Here is a 20,024-nt window from a genome sequence, read left to right on the forward strand (position 1 = left end):
GGGAGTTCTCTGTCGGATGCAAGGCCACCCACATCTAGCTGTTTCTGCCCTGCTGTGCTGCTACGACCCAAGAAGACATTTACTGGGATTGGAGTCACTCCCATCACCCACTTCTGAAAGAAGGTCAGGTCTTCAGTGTCCATTGGGAGAGCTATGGCTGAATACGCAAAGCGAGTCTCTACTTCCGAGTTCCGAGAAATGCCCCTGTGATGGCAAACTGTTCACGAGCTCTGTGCCTAATCAGGGGGGAGAGGGTCAAAGCCCCGCAAAGAAGAGTTGCCTTTCTCAGGGGCAGTTTCTGGCTCTCTGAAAACAAACAAGCCCACCTTCGAGACCTGATCACCAGGCGCCACCAGAGATCTGCTCCGTGGCAATTGGAACAACAGCTTCTCGGCCCTATACTCCCAATGAACAGCGTGGGGTTTCCAGACGACTCGCCGCGTCCCCAGTGATCTACAGGTCCTTGGGCTGGAAACCAGCTGTGGGTAAGTTCTGAAGTTTTCTCCAGCAACAAGGGCTAATGTGCGACCGTATCCCCCCCTCCTCCTCCCCCACCCCACCGGTCCCCCATTCTTTCCCACCAATTGCAGATACGTTTCTGGGGAATTCGCTGAAAGCAGCAAGAGAAGCCTCCTGCTAAGAGAATACAAAGCGACATCTACGGGGACCGGCTCACTGGCTCTGCATGGGAGTGGAGAGCTGGGTGTCCGCGGGGCACCAGCCATAGCTGGGCTGCTTTGGGCGCTCTGAACAGGTTCTGCTGCCAGGGGAGTTTCCCTCTGGCCGTCACCGACTCCCTCCTTCAGCATCAAGGGGGAAGGAAATAGTGTCTTTGCGGGGAGGGAGAGCAGAGAGCAGGTCCCCCGAGAAGGAGGCGGCGGCTGCTCCCTTGGTTAGAGACGGGGTAGAGCGAGCGAGCCGTCGGATTCAGTACCGCGGAGAAGGGACAGCTCCCGGCGAGGTGCGGGCGTTTGAGTCCCAGCACCTCACCCAGACCCCAGCGAGATCTCGGCTTGAAGTGGGGAAGGACCAGGGTGGGGGATGGGCAGCAGCTCCCATCGCAGGTGAGCCCGCGGGCTCTCCACTCTGCTGTGGAGGTGACAGGCTCCAGCTATTGAAACCGCTCTGTTAAACTGTCACCTTTCCCCACACAGCCCCAGCCGCCCTACCTCGGAGGCTGGGGGGGGGGTACTTTGCAGCACCCCCGTGGATCCCCAGCCCCTTGGGAATGGAGACGCTTTTCAGTCACGAGTCACCCCCTAGCTTGTGTCTGCAAGACCCACCTCCCCGGGCGAAGTTTGTCCAAAGGCGGGGTCTGAAGCTAGTTGCCGGCTCTCCCCGACTGGCTTTCGCAGCTCTCTGCCGTGCGGCAGCAGCCCCTCCAGCGGAGCTCCGCTGTGCAAACTTCTCCCCCTCTCCTCGCAGGTGGGCCGCGAACACCAACGCAACGAGAGGACCTGGGACGAGCCGGCGGCTTGATTCAGTAAGTGGCACAGTGCATTGAATGTTAGGGTGCAGGGTTACTCTCCAGTTTGCTTTACATTACCCCAGGCTGTAAAGGGTCCTCGCCCTCCCCCGCGGAACGGCTGTCGACCTTTTCCACAGCTCCTTACATTTAAAGGCTCCGGTGGCCCTCGGCTCTCCGAATTGCTGCTTCATTTTGCCTTCCAGATTGGCATGAGTCTCTCGTGACTCCACCAACGGCGAGCTCTCGCTTTCTGCCATCTATAGGTTCCCGGGTGCACCTGTTTGCAGAGCTCTTGGCTCACTGCCCCTTGGAAACAACTTAAGAGCAGCACCATTCTGTAACGGGAGCCAGGGAGCTAGGCGGCGCTTGCTTTATTTCGCTCCAAGAGACAAGCTCAGGAGCGAGATGCGTGTGCCCCAGCCCTTAGGCAGCCAACACGAGCCCGCCGGGATGCCAGGCGAGGAGTGAGGAATACAGTATTTTCACGAAAGCTCTGAAATAACCAAAGCTGGGGCTTGAAGGAGAAAACTCCCCTTTTAATTAGTGCTAGCAGCAGATGGTTCGACTCCTCCGTCAAGAAAGTTCTTCTTATAAAAGTGGACACCAGGCTTCAGGCTCGTCTGTCCCGTACACCAGTTTCCACACTCTGCTCTCGTAATTCCGCAGCACGCACAGAGAGATTTCCCCCTAAAACAGAGGCAAAACTGTTTTAAGCAATTTCCACAGGAGTGAGTGACTTTTAAAAATCTCCATACTATAAACACCCATTTACACGGTCTTTAATGCGGGACAGTCTGCTATGTTTTTAATCCGAATTCATTAACTAAGCTTAAATTAGGTTCCCTACTGCACTTTGTTGGCTGGCTAAACTCAGAATTAGTTACGCAGAAGCCTAGACCTTAGGGCTCGTGCAGAAGCGATCTGCATCAAGCGTGGCTGCTGGTTGTCTCCCGCGAGCACTCTTGGGTACTCTTTTTTAAAAAAAAAAAATCTCCTCCCCAGGCCTGTTTTTTGGTCTCTACCATTTGGAGAGCCTTCAAAGCAATTGTTTAAGCAGGGGGAAAGGACACTAGTGGAAAAGAAAATTGCAGTTCCTAGCCCCGGCTGTTCTCTTACACCCTGGCATGGGTGACTGGATATTTAATTCTATTCTGCCTTGCGGTCCCATGTGGAGTTATGGCAGAGGGGAACAGTATGGTGTGAGCTGACATAATTGAGTCATTAGACCCAGGAAATACCTGAGGTTCCCAGCTGGACTCTGAGAAATCCAGACTCCTCAATGGTTGCACCAAGCTGATCTCCATCCTGGAGTAAAGGGGTTGGGTTGAATTAAATATTACAATGTATTTAGGCTGCAAACTCTTTGGGTGCAGGGACCATTTTTCTGTTCTGTTTGTACAGCACCTAGCACAAATGGGGTCCTGGTCCATGACTGGGGCTCCTAGCTGCTTTGGGAATATAAATAATAAATAATATTAATGAACATGGCAGGAGCCCAATCAATAAGGTGACTCAACCCAGATTGGAATTATAGCACTTCCATACTGGCCTCCCTTTGTGAGATATAGCCTAGCCACCAATGCACAGTGTTGTACCAAGAGAATAATCTAACCACAGTGAAAAGACCCATCCACACACTGGGTGTTTCATGGGACCAGGTGCAACTACCTGCCTCTACTTCCTTAAATGAAGTTATTTCATTATACCACATCCCTGGAGTTACTAGATTGGTTTACAAAACCCTTCTAATAAGGAAGCCAGGAGAGAACTAAAGACAACAGCAGCATCAGATATCAGAGCCCGATGAAACAAAGCGCTGGATGTGGCCTCTCTTGGCTTACTGAGAGTTCAGTCAGAGCGATCCCTTTGTTCTTGGGCAACAGGAAAATAGGAATGTTAACAAAACCAAAACTCTGCTGCAGATAAACACTCTGCCAGGCAGAAGCCAACCTGGCAGCTCCTCCTCCCCATCCACAGCTGTGTCTATGAGCCACTCTCTGGCCTCCTAGGGCTGATCAAAGAGGTGGAAATGCACGCATGCAAAGATCATAGAATCATAGAATATCAGGGTTGGAAGGGACCTCAGGAGGTCATCTAGTCCAACCCCCTGCTCAAAGCAGGACCAATCCCCAATCAAATCATCCCAGCCAAGGCTTTGTCAAGCCTGACCTTAAAAACTTCCAAGGAAGGAGATTCTACCACCTCCCTAGGTAACGCATTCCAGTGTTTCACCACCCTCCTGGTGAAAAAGTTTTTCCTAATATCCAACCTAAACCTCCCCCACTGCAACTTGAGACCATTACTCCTTGTCCTGTCCTCTTCTACCACTGAGAATAGTCTAGAACCATCCTCTCTGGAACCACCTCTCAGGTAGTTGAAAGCAGCTATCAAATCCCCCCTCATTCTTCTCTTCTGCAGACTAAACAATCCCAGTTCCCTCAGCCTCTCCTCATAAGTCATGTGTTCCAGACCCCTAATCATTTTTGTTGCCCTTCGCTGGACTCTCTCCAATTTATCCACACCCTTCTTGTAGTGTGGAGCCCAAAACTGGACACAGTACTCCAGATGAGGCCTCACCAATGTCGAATAGAGGGGAACGATGACGTCCCTCGATCTGCTCGCTATGCCCCTACTTATACATCCCAAAATGCCATTGGCCTTCTTGGCAACAAGGGCACACTGCTGACTCATATCCAGCTTCTCGTCCACTGTAACCTCTAGGTCCTTTTCCGCAGAACTGCTGCCTAGCCATTCGGTCCCTAGTCTGTAGCTGTGCATTGGGTTCTTCCGTCCTAAGTGCAGGACCCTGCACTTATCCTTATTGAACCTCATCAGGTTTCTTTTGGTCCAATCCTCCAATTTGTCTAGGTCCCTCTGTATCCTATCTCTGCCCTCCAGCGTATCTACCACTCCTCCCAGTTTAGTATCATCCGCAAATTTGCTGAGAGTGCAATCCACACCATCCTCCAGATCATTTATGAAGATATTGAACAAAACCGGCCCCAGGACGACCCCTGGGGCACTCCACTTGACACCGGCTGCCAACTAGACATGGAGCCATAGATCACTACCCGTTGAGCCCGACAATCTAGCCAACTTTCTACCCACCTTATAGTACATTCATCCAGCCCATACTTCTTTAACTTGCTGACAAGAATACTGTGGGAGACCATGTCAAAAGCTTTGCTAAAGTCAAGAAACAATACATCCACTGCTTTCCCTTCATCCACAGAATCAGTAATCTCATCATAGAAGGCGATTAGATTAATCAGGCATGACCTTCCCTTGGTGAATCCATGCTGACTGTTCCTGATCACTTTCCTCTCGTGTAAGTGCTTCAGGATTGATTCCTTGAGGACCTGCTCCATGATTTTTCCGGGGACTGAGGTGAGGCTGACTGGCCTGTAGTTCCCAGAATCCTCCTTCTTCCCTTTTTTAAAGATTGGCACTACATTAGCCTTTTTCCAGTCATCTGGGACTTCCCCCGTTCGCCACGAGTTTTCAAAGATAATGGCCAATGGCTCTGCAATCACATCCGCCAATTCCTTTAGCACTCTCAGATGCAACTCGTCCGGCCCCATGGACTTCTGCACGTCCAGCTTTTCTAAATAGTCCCTAACCACCTCTTTCTCCACAGAGGGCTGGCCATCTACTCCCCATGTTGCGATGCCCAGCGCAGCAGTCTGGGAGCTGTCCTTGTTAGTGAAGACAGAGGCAAAAAAAGCATTGAGCACATTAGCTTTTTCCACATCCTCTGTCACTAGGTTGCCTCCCTCATTCAGTAAGGGGCCCACACTTTCCTTGGCTTTCTTCTTGTTGCCAACATACCTGAAGAAACCCTTCTTGTTACTCTTGACATCTCTTGCTAGTTGCAGCTCCAGGTGCGATTTGGCCCTCCTGATTTCATTCCTACATGCCCGAGCAATATTTTTATACTCTTCCCTGGTCATATGTCCAACCTTCCACTTCTTGTGAGCTTCTTTTTTATGTTTAAGATCTGCTAGGATTTCACCATTAAGCCAAGCTGGTCGCCTGCCATATTTACTATTCTTTCGACTCATCGGGATGGTTTGTCCCTGTAACCTCAACAGGGATTCCTTGAAATACAGCCAGCTCTCCTGGACTCCTTTCCCCTTCATGTTAGTCCCCCAGGGGATCCTACCCATCCGCTCCCTGAGGGAGTCGAAGTCTGCTTTCCTGAAGTCCAGGGTCCGTATCCTGCTGCTTACCTTTCTTCCCTGTGTCAGGATCCTGAACTCGACCATCTCATGGTCACTGCCTCCCAGATTCCCATCCACTTTTGCTTCCCCCACTAATTCTTCCCTGTTTGTGATCAGCAGGTCAAGAAAAGCTCCCCCCCTAGTTGGCTCGTGCACTCCTTCAAGCAGAAAGTGGCTGGGAAGCCCAAAGGTTGAATACTTTCTCAAAAATAAAAACCAAAAATGCCTTCATCCCTGCAGAGAAGAAGCAGAGCAGTGCATTGCAAGGAAAAGGACTGAGGTATTCAAAGAGACAAAGAACTCGATTGTTCTCAGAGGGGAAAAGAATTGAGGGAAAATGTGATGATTTGGAGACCAGGTCATGCTGGAGCAACATCTGTATATAAGGCATGCCTGTATCTACTGAATTCCGGGAAGAGGTGGAAAACAAAATATGTTCAGCTTCATTCACTCTTGCTGAAAAGATCCTAGGCCTACCATCAATTGTGGACCAAACATAGAAAGGTCCTACCTAGACTTGACTAGAAGTTTTTGTTTTTTTTAAAGTGTTAGGTTACACTTTTTAAAATAAGATGTTTTAGATATTACTTAGCAGCTACTGTAGGCAGAGTTAAACTTCTTTATAGACATGTTAGCTGGTCATGATCAAACACCTTCTGAACTAGTGTAGACACAGCCAAAGAGTGCAATGAGCACTCATTCAATAACTCTCTCTGCCAAATCAAACTGCATGTTTAACATTTCTCAAGCAAACTGTCCTTAGCATTTCTCTCAAATATTTACACGTTGTTTAGGCAGTTAAAATTTATGCTTAACAAATACTGAGTAAATGCATTTTACAGTTATTTTTATAATGCTTCAGAAAATCTCTCTTTTAGCTCGAAGGGTGACAGCCCCCTCATTCTTGTCTTGCGGTTTGGGTGGCATTTGCTACACTTTCTATGTTTGGTGATAGAGGATTTTTATGACCAGGATAGTTTGTTGGGGGGTTATCATACAGCCCCTCCCCTCCCTTGTATTAGCACTTCTAGACATCTCCATGTGAAGCTAGACAGCTTGGAGAAAAGGACTGGTGGCAAGAAAAACATTTATAGACCATAATTACTCCACTGAGGTTCAAAAGCTCTAGACCCCCTTTGGCTTCATAAGGCTGCAGCTGTACGAGAGAGGCATTAAATGCGCTAACTATACCCAGCATGGCCATCCCCTTTTCCACACTCTGGGACAAAACTCTTGCCTGACTTACTATCTAGTCAGCTTTAGCCACACCGGGGAGATTGGGAGTCCCATTCTCCATCTGAGAGAGAAAACCTGATTGAAAAAGAAACACATCAGGATGGCGGCATGGAGACTTGGTGCCATAGGAGGGACAGACAGACATTATCTGCCTCAGAGGATGGCCTTAACATCATGCTCCACCTTGTCCTTATTCAGACCCCTGAGGTAGCCAAAATAGGAAAGCAAACCACTAAGGCCCCATCTACCACCCAACTATTACCAAGCCAGGGGATCCATTACAACCCAGTTATCACAGGAGATTAGATTCAGAAAGGGTTTGATATCAGCTTTGTTTCCTTCAGGGTTGCTCTGTCTTGCTCTGCTTTTCATAGCCTCTAATAGCCTGTGGGGAGCAGAGAATAGCTGGAACACAATGTTCTCTAGCCATGTCTCCTCCCCCCCCCCCCCCCGCTCCTCTTCCACATACCTTATGCCAGCTAGGGAGGCTCTCTGCTTTCTGATATTCCCATGGGACCATCTGCATTAACTTTCTGTTTCTGCAGTGCACAAGAGGCAGATTGCTACAAAGAATCAGGCCCTACAGCTTTTTTCCCCTTTTGTACACAAATGTTTCTCCCAGATTAGACCACTCCCTCATCTCCAGAGCAGACCTACTAAACACTCAAGTATGTAAATTCTTCATTTCACAGATTGATAGATTCCAAGGCGTGTGGTAGAACTGCTCAGTTTTGGCTCTGCTGTCTTCCATCATGATGGAGGGTCTGTGGGGCTACAATTGAGTGGCATTGCGATCTAGTGCATAGGGGAGTTGGGGGATTGCAGCATTGCTAAATGATGGGGGAGTGAGACAGGACCAAAACTGAGTAGTGCTCCCCCCCATGCCAGATTGCAACACCACTCTTGCAATTTTGACCCCACCGCCCCTCCATCATGACGAAGAGGCCACAGGACCAAATGTGAGAGGTGTTGTGACCCTCATATGCGACACGGTGACTGCAACCCACCCATGTGCCAACACAGCAACTCCCCACACCCACTTTGTGCACCAAGTCACAATGGCACTTGTTAATTTTGGCCCTGCCACCCTCCCATCATGATGGAGGGGCCAAAGCTGGGTGGGCTTTGAGGATCTTACTTCTGGGGATGTTACTCCTGAAAATGAGACTTAGGCTCCTAGGTCAGTTAGACCTCATAATGCTGAGTGAAGCAACGCCTAAATACCTTTAAAACTCTGGGCCTTCAACTATCTCATTGAGATGATAATACAATCTTTCTTGCAATCTAATATCAGGTGAGATGTAACAACATTAAGCCCGTGGGAAATGTTAAGCAATCCTCAGTGGCGGAATAATTGGCTTTACGTCGGAAAAGAAAAAAAAAAACAGAGTTAAAGCCATCCAACCTGAACACTTAAATATTGTACAAAAAGAGTCACTCAGTACACAATAGAAATAACTGAGTAACACATTGCATGAAAATTGGAATGATAGCACACACATTCAAAATATAAAATTCCCAGCCTACGCCTTGTCTGTACTATAGTGTAGTTGCACCGATCCCAACCCCTAAGCACAGGCAAGGATGTGCCTGAAGCAGGGATAAACCCTAGTGCAAACCTCAGCTGGTGCAAACCTCAGTTTGCCTTTATTAACAATTAGGGGTCAGAAGCAGTGCAGCTACACTGGCTACTGACTGGTAAATCAAGGCTATTCCCGAGTGTACACACAGATCTAGTGACACCATTGAAACCACCAGGTATAAATACACCTATATTAGTGTAGTTTATTTCCACAAATTTACTAAACCATTCCCCTCTTAGTTTTATTTATGGAGTGGAAGGGTCTTACTGAAATTAAAGCATGGGTTGTCTTCTTGCCCTAGCTGAGTGCCTGTTTTATTTAGTGAGATACGTGCCATGAAGGGAGAGAGTTGCTTATGCATCTTTTTCTTCATAGGTTCCACTTTCACAATTTCTTGTCCCTGAAGCTTTGTACAATTGATGCCCCTAAGGTGCCAGATCCATATAACATAGAGAGGATGAAAGGCATCCATAACTGTCAAAGGTGAGAGCATCCCATTTATTGCTACTTGCTAAAAGACTGGACTGCGTATGAATCATTAAGGATGAAAGCATTGGAGAAGCAGTAGTCCATGAGAAGAACCTGTAGAGAAGATAATCTACCAAGGGTAATGATACAGAGGTAATGTAATGATATGTAAAGGGAAGACATATTCTTATGGAAAAGTCCTCTTGAATTTAATAATTTTATAGGTTTTTTGGGAACATTTGTGGACTTGAATATAGAATAATATTCCTGTTATAGAATTCTATGGGATGATTTAAAAAAACCTATTAAAAGGATTCATTTTTCTATTAGCTTTTTGGAGTAATTTTTGTAAAATCCTATCACGTTTCTACAGAACCTTATCAGTTTTATCGCTATTACATTGTATGATACTTTTCCTTGAGGGTATACATGATTGAATGAGCTATACAGGAGCACAAGCTTATTCGCTGTGTGAGATATACATGACTAAATGCGATATCCACAGCAACACATAATAAAACGAGAAATACACGAATGACTGAGATGTAAGTGGGACGGACACATACATGAATGTACCCATTCCTCCACTTCTGCTGATTTTATTTTATAGAGCATTACTACAAAATAGATACTAAAATAACCATACCATTAACTGCAACCAAAAGGGATCTTTTTTTGGTGAAGAAAACTGTGAATTAAACATCATATTAGTTACATTCAAATCAAAATCGTTTGTAACCCTGAGCTATATTTAAACTCTGATTTGTGTTTACACAGGTCAACATGGACCACGACAAAAGACCAGTAGAATTTCCAGTTTTAGTGTGATATGTTCGAAATGTAAGTAAGTGAAAGAAAATCTCCTTCCTCCCTTATGTAAGTAATGAACTGATCACAGATCATTTTCTGAGCCAGTGCTGAGCTGGTGCCAGTGCTCCTCTCATGACAAAAAATCTCTTAAGAGTGTGACATTAGAGCCTCCATCTCCTGGACTAGCATTGACTTAGTTATATTTCTAGAGACAGTGTTTTTGAACACTGGAAGGACCGTGATGAAAGTCACTAATACCTGCTTATACACACCCCAATCCTTCCAGAGCAACATTTATTGTATTTTCATTGGATGAATGAGGTATATTTTCATCTCAATGCACAGCAAGCTGTGTGTATAAGTCTCAGGGTAGAATATGCCCCCACAGTTCTGTAGCAATTCTCTTTCTCCTACTCTAAAAGTCTCAGGATTTGATTATGATTTCACACCAGTTTAAACACCGCTGTACTTCCATTAGCTTCAATTGAATTACTCCTGATTGACTCCAGTGTGAGATCAGAATGAGCTCCTCAAGCTTTACAAAAAGGCCAGTATTATTCCCATCTCTTAAGAGAAAAGATTTCTCTAAAGAAAAAATAGGTATTTATCATCAAACCCAAAAGTATATGTACACTGTAAAATAAAAGGGTACTTAACTAATTGATATAACTGGTACATAGGAGAAGGGGACAGAGCTATTCAAAGCCTGGAAAGGGAGGATGAAAAACTTGAACTTCACAAGAAAGACAAGGGGAAGCCATTGTAGAGATTTCCAGAGGGGAGTGACATGGAGTCTGATTCTCCATTGCCCTTCACCTTGTACAAGAGTTCATGTTAGTGCACAGTGAGTGCAAAACATCACCACCAATGCAGAATGGTAACATTTCACAGGCACTTTGCACTGGTGTAGATTACTGTGCAAGGTGTAGGGCCAGGGAGAATCAGGCCCTATGTTCTAAGTAGTGGGAGAGGAAGATGATCTTAACAGAAGCAATTTGAGAAGCAAAGAGGCCAGAAAGGAGGAGGTTGCTGTAGTCAAAGGGTAAGATTCCCAAGGTTTAGACAAGGAGCTTAGTGGATGGGATGGAGAGGAAAGGACACATTTTAGAGATACTGTCAAGGAAGAAGCAGTAGGATTTAGTGAGAATCTGGCTATGGGTGGAGAAGAAGAGAGAAGAATTGATGACAAGCTTACATGACTGCAAGATGAAGAGGACAGTGGAAAGGGATTGGGAAGAAAGATGAGAAGTTCTGTTTTCCACCATGTTGAGCTTGAAATGGTGGTAGGTTATTAAAATGATGTCAGAGGCAACTGAAATGAAGAGACAGGACCGAGGGAGACAGGCTGGATTAGAGAGGAAGATTGGGTATAGGGGAGTAGAACTGGGAGAGGAGACAGTAAAATACAACTCTAGAGCAGTGGTTCTCAACCTTTCTAGACTACTGTACCCCTTTCAGGAGGCTGGTTTGTCTTGAGTACCCCCAAGTTTCACCCATAGGCAGTGGGTATCACAGGCTGTGCCTTCCCAAACAGCCTAGTGTAGCCCCGTCCATGCTCCGCCCCCAGGCCAGGCCCCCTCCTGCAGTTCCCAGTGCTCTGCCTTGGCTGGCCCAGGCTGGCTGCCCTGCCTCCCACAGGGAGTCAGGGGCTGGTGCTGGGGCCACGCCACCTGGAGCACTGGGGTTTGCCACCCCGCCTGGCTACCCGGAGCACCAGGACTGGGAATGCCGCCATCTGGAGCACCAGGGCTGGCTGCACCACCCAGAGCACTGGGGCTGGGGCATCGCCCCCTGGCCACCCAGTGCTGGGGCCGTGGTGGGAGTGCTCTGAGCTCCTGTGGGAGAGGGAGGGCAGCGGGGGGGGGGGCAAAAGGGGAGAGGAGGGGCCTTGGCACAAGTGGTGGGGCTGGGAGCTAGCCTCCCCCAATGGCTGGGTCACCGGTTGCCCACGGTTTCACCTCCCTTAAAAACTACTCACTTACAAAATCAAACATACAAATACAAGTGCCACTGCGCACTATTACTGAAAAAATGCTTACTTTCTCACTTTTACCATATAATTAAAAAAATAAATCGTGACCCCCCCCTCCAGGTTGAGAAACACTTATATAGTATATAGAGCAGTATAAACAAGTGATTGCATGAAATTTTAGTTTGTACTGACTTCTCCAGTGCTTTTCATGTAGCCTGTTGTAAAACTAGGCAAATATCTAGTTGAGTTGATGTACTTCTGCTTGAGAACCACTGCTCTAGAGATCTGACTCTCTGAATGACTGCCAAACTGTCTGAGTGACAAAAGTATAACGAGCTGCTCTGAGTGAAACAGTAGTGACAAACTGGATTATGTTCAGAGATTTAGCATGAAATGACCGGTCATATTTAACTGTTTTGACAATTATTTCAAGTTCTTTGTCCTTTCCAGTGTTAATCTTTGTCTTTCCTCTTTGAACAATTTTTAAAATGACAGCTACTGTCTTCAAAGCCAGCCAGTGGCACAGTTTATAGTACATTGCCTCGCCACATGGAAAACATGGGCTTGAGAGAAAAGCAAGATAGGAGTAATATTTTGGACTGCTCTTTCTCACCCTCTAGTGGGCTGTGAGGGTGGTATGTTCATTGTCTCAGTCACATGGCTAAGTACCACTCCCTGGCCAATCAGGTGCAGTTAACATTTGAAATACCTGGAGCCTGATTTTCATTTACATCACTGAGGCAGTGCAACACTTAATTTAAGGGTCCTTTGCACCACCCAGGATAAGGAAGGATGGTCATGTGGTTAGAACGCTAGCCAAGGATGTGGTAGACCTGGTTCAGTTCTCGGCTTTGCCAGACTTCCTGCAGGACCCTGGGCAAGTCACTTAGCCCCTTTGTGCTTCAATTCCCCAACTGTACAATGGAGATAATAATAGCACCTCCCTACCTCACAAGGTGAGGATAAATACATTAGAGCTAGTGAGGGACTGAGCTATTTCTATTTGGAATGAGGGCCATGAGAGTCAAGTTCTTGGGTTGTAGCTCTTTGGGGCAGGGACCATCCTGTTTGTTACATGTTTGTACAGTGCCTAGTGCAATGCACCTGGAGCCCCTGGGTGCTGTGGCAATGCAGCAAACAATAAGTAGGGTGGATATATAGATCAAATGGAAACCCCAAGTACACCGAGAGATGAAAATCTTATGAGCAGCAGCTCAGACTGGCTCACTTCCATAGGTGGAAAGAGCCTCTTAGGCATATGCCCTAGTTGGAAGTGAGTAGAAGGGAATAGGTAAGATACACACTTGGAACCTGTCTCTTTTTCCAGGTTCTAGCTGCTTGGCACTGCACCAGCAGCATAAAGGAACCCTAAAGATGATGTAGCCAGCATTGGAAGGATCATCCCAGTGTGGGGGAATCCTCCTGTGCTGTGGTGACTCCCATTCCACCCAGACCCCTGAAGCCAGAGGCAAAGGTGCGTGGCTGGGGCTTCCCTGCACTTTGGTGAATCCTTGGTGCCATAACAGCCCCTTAGGGCCATTGGCAGCCAAAGTAATTCACAGCAGCATTTGGGCTATTCTAACATATTCCAGGAGACCATCCAGGCATGCAGCTAGCCCAGAATCAGGGAAACACAAAGGTAAGCCTCCTTTGGACCACAGCCTGGTGGCTCCTGGGCTACAGCTGAGCATCTGGGCCTTGAAGTCAGCTGACCTCCTGTGGCAGAAATTGATAAACAAAACCACCATTTTTTTTTAGTACTAACAAGCTTTTCCTGTTTGAATTTGTTTAAGGCAAGGATAAGTAACAGTCATCAGACGTGAAACTCAACATGGCACAGGGCCAGCTACCAAACAACTCTTTGAAGAACAGTTCGATCCCTGTGTTCACTGGCCTTGACCTCCTCTTTGACCTGAAGCCCCTCTTCATTCCCCTCTATACCACTCTGGTGGCTGTGGCTTGCACCGGCAACTTGCTCCTTATTCTCCTTATTGTTGTCACCAAAAAACTGCACAGCACCACTAACTTCCTTATTGGAAACTTGGCTGCAGCTGACCTGATCATGTGCATTTTCTGCGTCCCACTTACTGCATCCTATGCCTTTGAGATCCGGGGCTGGCTCTTTGGGATGTTCATGTGTTACTTTGTCACCTTGATGCAGACTGCTACTGTATTTGTGTCTGTGCTGTCCCTCACAGCTATTGCAGTGGACCGATATATTGTTGTTGCTTACCCCATTCGCAAAAGGCTGAGCCGCAAGTCCTGTGTCTACATAGTGGCCTTCATTTGGTTACTCTCCATTGTGGTTTCTGTGCCTACATCCATGCACACCCATTATCTAGATCTCAACAAGACTGGCCACGACATGTTCATCTGTGAAGAATTCTGGAAGCACCAAGAGAAAGAGAGGCTGCTGTACTCATGCTCAATGCTCCTTTTGTCCTACATGCTCCCACTTTCTGCAGTCTCTATCTCCTACTGTGCCATTTCTTATCGCCTCAGGAAGAGGAATGTCCCAGGGGCTGCTTACCACAACCAAGAGAAATGGACCAATAAAAAACGAAAGACCTTCCGGGTTCTCATTATTTCAGTCATGTGCTTTGCTGTCTGCTGGCTACCTCTGCAGGTGGTGAACCTCATCAGAGATGTAGATGAGGAGTTCATCATTTTAGACAAGAGGTACGTGAATGTCATTCAAGTGTCATGTCACTTGATCGCTATGAGCTCTGCCTGTTATAACCCTTTCATCTATGCCTCCCTCCATGACAAATTCCGATTTCATGTTAGTAACTATTTTTGCCATCACAAAAAGAGGTCCAGCATCATGTCCCGCAAGGCCTCGCGACTCAATACCTGCTCCACGCTGGCAGATATTCCCATGGGCATCACCGATAAGTTAACCCTGCAAGGGAGGTTTTCTTTTAACTAAAATACAACAGGAGATCAAATCAGCAGAGGTGGCATACACCTTAATTCTGGGTTTGTTATATTGCACACCAAAGCCTGTGGTGCAAGTTATGTTACACTGGTAATTGGTCATTTCAAGACAATGTAGATATCTGAGAACTTGGCAGTAGTGCAAGGGAAACAAACAGATGGGGTTTGTGTCTGAAGGGATAGAAAGAGCTCATTTGAGCAACTGAAGTGTATTCTGCTCTTTGTCAAAACAAGCAAATTCAAGAACAAAAATGGCAGTCCTGTAAGTTTAAGTTAATTCTGTACAGTTTTTATTAACATTGTCCTTATTTTGTATAGGGTGATGCTATGGGAATAGCAGGCATTTCCTTTTGATTTAATTCAATTCAAAGCTAAGAAGTCTTTACATATGAAACAGCCATTTGCTCTCTTGCAACAGACCAGTAAACATGCCCTCAAGATTAAAGAACATACATTTAACTATTTTATTATAAATATCATGATTTTCAGAAATGGCCTACAAATATGCATGCTTAATATTGTACTTGTTTTCTGGTGCCTAAAGGTGCACAAAAAGTCAAGTGTGGATCAGTAAGTTGTATTTTGAGGCAAAAATTGGATGCCTAATAGCTGTATTTCTGTCAAATGGTGCTTGCCTAAATTGCTTATGATTATTATCTAGATTTCTATGGCATCTGTCAGCATAGTATATATATGCCATGTATACAGGTTAGATCCTGTCTAAAACAAGCATTTCCCTCAAAATAGGTATTGTACTGATATACCTGGTGACAACCAGTCCCAGGCCCAGCAGATCCTGAGATGGAGAAAACCCAATGGGAGCGTGAAAGCCAGGGAGCACCAGAAGTGCATTTAATGGAAAGACCGGACAAAAAGGGCTCTATAAAAAGGTAGCCAAGTTTGACTACCCAGAGTGCGACCTGTACGCATTGTGGTGGAGTGGTGTAACATCTGAAATAGGGGATTGCTTGCTGGAGTTGTGCCATCAGTGATGAAGGCTGGTCCAAAATATCGCCTGGGGCATTATGTGAGGTCCAACAAGAACCTTGAAAATGGATGGCTAACTTAGGCAGCCAAGACACAGGGCAGCAGCTGCACCTAGCTACCTGAGGTGAAGGATGTCTCAGAGAAAGACTCAACAGCTTGGGTTGCACAGTGGGAAGCCAGTACTAAGAGACCAGAAAAAGGTTTGAGTTACTGCGCTTCAGTCTCATCCCACTGGGATGAGGTATTCTCTGGGACAATCATTCGCTCTTGCTTTTGGTCAACGTGAATAACTTACTCTCCCTGCCCTACTCTCAACTGCAGATGCCCTTCTGGTGCCATCTTCCCCCAGTGCAAATGTGACGAGTTCACACCAAAGCCCCCTGGGGACGTGTGTCCTCTGATGTCAGCAGGTGCCTCTGCAGTATACTGTGACAAAGTATTCAATTGTAGCTGGGCTATCCGCCAATCCATCAAAATTGCAACCTGGAATGTTGCAACTGTTTACAGATGTGGTCATCAGGTTGTTGTCTCATGTGAAATGGACTGTCTTGGCATATCAATCGCTGGCTTATCAGAAGCAAGGCTGATAGATCATGGATGCCATGAGGTGGAAGATTCATTACTTCTGTATTCCAGCAGTTCCAACCACTTATATGGGGTAGCATTACTACTCCGAGGCAAGGCCAAGTCCTCCTTGATAACTTGGATGCCCATGTCATCTTGACTACTTATTGCATGTCTTAAACATCGGCACGGTCACCTCGCTGTCCTAGTAGTTTATGCACTGAGGGAGGAATTAGCTGATTTAATTAAAGATAATTTCTATGATCAATTGCAATCTCTAGTATGCATCATCCCTCCACATAATAATCTCGTGTTCCTGGCTGACCCAAATGCACATACTGGTATTGTGATCTAACTTTATAAGGGTAAGGGACTGCACTGCAAATGTAAGAGCTGCAGGACAATCACCTTGTTGTCCGTGACAGGGAAGGCGTTTGCGCATGTTCTCCTGGCACATTTGGAGCCCCTGCTACATTGGAAGCGTGACTCTCAACAGTCAGGATTTACGAGGACTAGGTCCACATTAGATGCCATTTTGGCCCTCCGCTTGTTGTCAGAGATACACCACGAGTTCAAGAAGCCCCTCCACGTGGCATATGTCACAAGGCTGTGTTTGACTCAGCCTTAAAGGGCATAGGTGTTCCAACCACTCCGCTGGCCTTGCTTAGTGAGATGTACAATGGAACCACTGCCCATGTTCATCTGGGAAATTAGATGTTGGCACCTTTTAAATCAATATCTGGTGTCAGGTAGGGCTGTGTCTTGGCCACTGCACACTTTTGTTGGGCAATGGATTTCATAATGCAGCATTCTGTCAGGTCCACAGGCATTAAGATCCATGATCTCTCACTCTCAGACCTTGACTATGCTGCTGACATTCATAGAATCATAGAAGATTAGGGTTGGAAGAGACTTCAGGAGGTCACCTAGTCCAACCCCCTGCTCAAAGCAGGACCAACCCCAACTAAATCATCCCAGCCAGGGCTTTGTCAAGTCGGGCGTTAAAAACCTCTAAGGATGGAGGTTCTACCACCTTCCTAGGTAACTCATTCCAGTGCTTCACCACCCTCCTAGTGAAATAGTTTTTCCTAATATCCAACCTAGACCTCCCCCACTGCAACTTGAGACCACTGTTCCTTGTTCTGTCATCTGGCACCACTGAGAACAGCCTAGCTCCATCCCCTTTGGAACCCTGCTTCAGGTAGTTGAAGGATGCTATCATTGTTCTTCTAGTACAGAGTCCCAACAGGTTTCATGAGGCACTGCAGTAAATGGAGGATTAGTTGGCCAAGATCGGCCTCCATGTTTCTTGGTCAAAGACATAGCTGCAAAACCTAGGATTAGGTCCACCCACGACTCCAATCTCCTAAAATAACGAAACTCTCAAAGCAGTCTCCAGCTTTTGCTATTTGGGTTCTATACTCAGCAGTTCATCCAACTCTCATACGGAGGTTCTTCCCCTGACTGACTGCAGTGTCTGCCATGGGTCATTTACAACAAATATGGAATCAACATCATCTCAGCATGACAACAGAGTTTAGGATCTATTAGACCTGTATCCTCACCGTAATGCTGTACGGTTATGAAACATGGACACTATGCTGCTCCGACTGGGAAAAGCTGGAGGCTTTCCACACAAAATGCCAATGTCATATATTGGGCATAAAATGGAACAACTTCATTTGTTACGCAGACATTTACAGTTGCTCCGATCTACAGACTATTCAGGCCATTGGCCGCAGCTGACGTCTTACGCTTTTCAGACATATTGCCAGAATGCTGCTCTCCATGTGGCTTGTAACATCCGGGATAAAAATTCCACTAACCAAGTGGTGGAAGCAGTCCAGAGGAAGACCTACTATTACATGGGTCCATTAAGTCTGTTCCAACGTTGGACTTTTGGCCCGTCAAGCCCTTGTGGCCACACAGGAACAGACCAAATGGTAAACAATCGCTACGGCTGATGTTTGGCTAAGGATTGAAGAAGAAGTTTGGTCTTAAGTGTGTTTCTGGTAGGAGCAAATTCCAAAAGGCAAGAAACTGCCAGTGACAATGCTCTGTTCAACACCTGCAAGCTTCACCCTAGAAAAACTGAGTCTTTTGCCTGCAGCTGACAGAGTGGGGTTTAAAAGAAGTGGTACATAGTTGGGACTAGACCAGTAAGGCTTTGTAGACTGTACCCAGCATCTTTAAGTTCACCCAGAAGTGAGTAGGAAGCCAGTGCAATGCACAGGGGTAACATGTTCCTGGGGATCTGTCCTAGTTAGCAGCTGACCCAACCTATAAACAATACACACACAAGATGTGTTTTAAGAAGGCTTACAAGTTTATGGATTCATTTTGCATTACACAGAATTGTTTCTAAGCAACAAATAGTATCTATCTCTTTCTTCTACAAAATATGTTAAAATGCACCACAGAGAATAGTTACATTACTGTATAATGTGCATTTTAAAAAAAACAACAAAATTAGTTGTTAGTAAAGGGCGTACATTAAGAAATACATTTTCCTTTGTCTGTATGACATTCAAACACCGGAGATGGTACCAGAGAGAGTCAAGACAAGGCTCATTTAGAAAGGCAAGGACTTTCATAGGCTCATGAACTGAAGTTACTTAGCTTTCCAAAAAAGCAGCAGAGTGAAAAACTAAGTGGCTCCTATATTTCCTCCCACATATAAGTGGGATAGCGCACTATATGGATGTTCAGACACTGGAGCAGGTACTGGAGATGGATCTGCTGTCACACTCCCATCTGCACACTTTACCAATACACATGTTTTGCTTGGCTTGCTGTGTGCTCGGCAGGAACGCTTGCCAGACACATTTTTCTTTTGGTCCCATTCTCTTCCACATAGTGCCTCTGTCACCACAAGATAATGCAACACCATCTTTTTTTACCATCTTTACAAATCAAAAATTAACAACATATGGAATTTCCCCCCCTGGTTTTGTTACCTTACACACTGTGGGCTTGTCTACATTACCCACTGGATCGACGGGCAGCGATCGATCCAGCGGGGGTCGATTGATAAATCAACTACCGAGTGCTCTCCCATCGATTCCGGTACTCCACTGGAGCAAGAGGCGCAGGCGGAGTCGATGAGGGAGCACCTGCTGTCAACCCACCATAGTGAAGACACCGTGGTAAATAGAGCTAAGTATGTCAACTTCAGCTACGTTATTCACGTAGCTGAAGTTGCGTAACTTAGATCGATCCCCCCACCCCCCGTGTAGACCAGGCCACAAAAAAAAGCAAAGGGATAAAGTTAGATCGGATATCTAGGACCTAAAGAATTCAAACAAGGATCGGGGGGGGGGGGGCGGCGAGAGAAGGACAGCCTTTCACACTCCAGGGAGTTGGGATATCATACAACAATGGTGTGAAGTTAAGAACGAACAGCATAGATTAGCTATCAGGAAAGGAATCTCCTTCTAAAGGGATATTTGAGTGAGGAGTCATCTGCCAGAAGTGTATTCTCTCTCCTAAAATTTATATCTATGAGATTGAAAGCAGTGTTTGTACTGATGTAGCTGCACCACTGCAGTGCTGCTAATGCAGATGGTCTATGTTGATGGGAGATAATTACTCAGCTACCGCCATTTGGGGAAGTGATGTTGGCAGGAGAGCTTCTCCCACTGACAGAGCCCTGTCCACGCTGGAGCTTAGACTGGTGTAATTTACATCCTTCGCGGGTGTAGCTTTTCCACACCTCTGAGCGACTTACGTTATACCGAAGTAAGCACTAGTGTGTACATGTCCTACTCACTCTTGCCTCT

General features: G+C 46.3%; 1 protein-coding gene across 1 annotated transcript; it reads left to right on the forward strand.

The window, feature by feature from the left end:
• Positions 1-1,230: 1,230 nt before the first annotated feature.
• On the forward strand, positions 1,231-14,686 carry LOC141990099 (prolactin-releasing peptide receptor-like). The gene is made up of 4 exons (XM_074957068.1): positions 1,231-1,483; positions 8,883-8,990; positions 9,753-9,815; positions 13,551-14,686. Exon 4 carries the CDS (start codon positions 13,589-13,591, stop codon positions 14,684-14,686), a length of 1,098 nt encoding a protein of 365 aa, XP_074813169.1. The 5' UTR covers positions 1,231-1,483; positions 8,883-8,990; positions 9,753-9,815; positions 13,551-13,588.
• Positions 14,687-20,024: the final 5,338 nt, after the last annotated feature.

Source organism: Natator depressus, chromosome 6 (genome assembly GCF_965152275.1).
Source record: "Natator depressus isolate rNatDep1 chromosome 6, rNatDep2.hap1, whole genome shotgun sequence".
Classification (NCBI taxonomy): domain Eukaryota; kingdom Metazoa; phylum Chordata; order Testudines; family Cheloniidae; genus Natator; species Natator depressus.

Bases quoted from the DNA above. Each gene is read 5' to 3' on its own strand.
- LOC141990099 (XM_074957068.1), top strand. From the start codon at position 13,589: ATGGCACAGGGCCAGCTACCAAACAACTCTTTGAAGAACAGTTCGATC.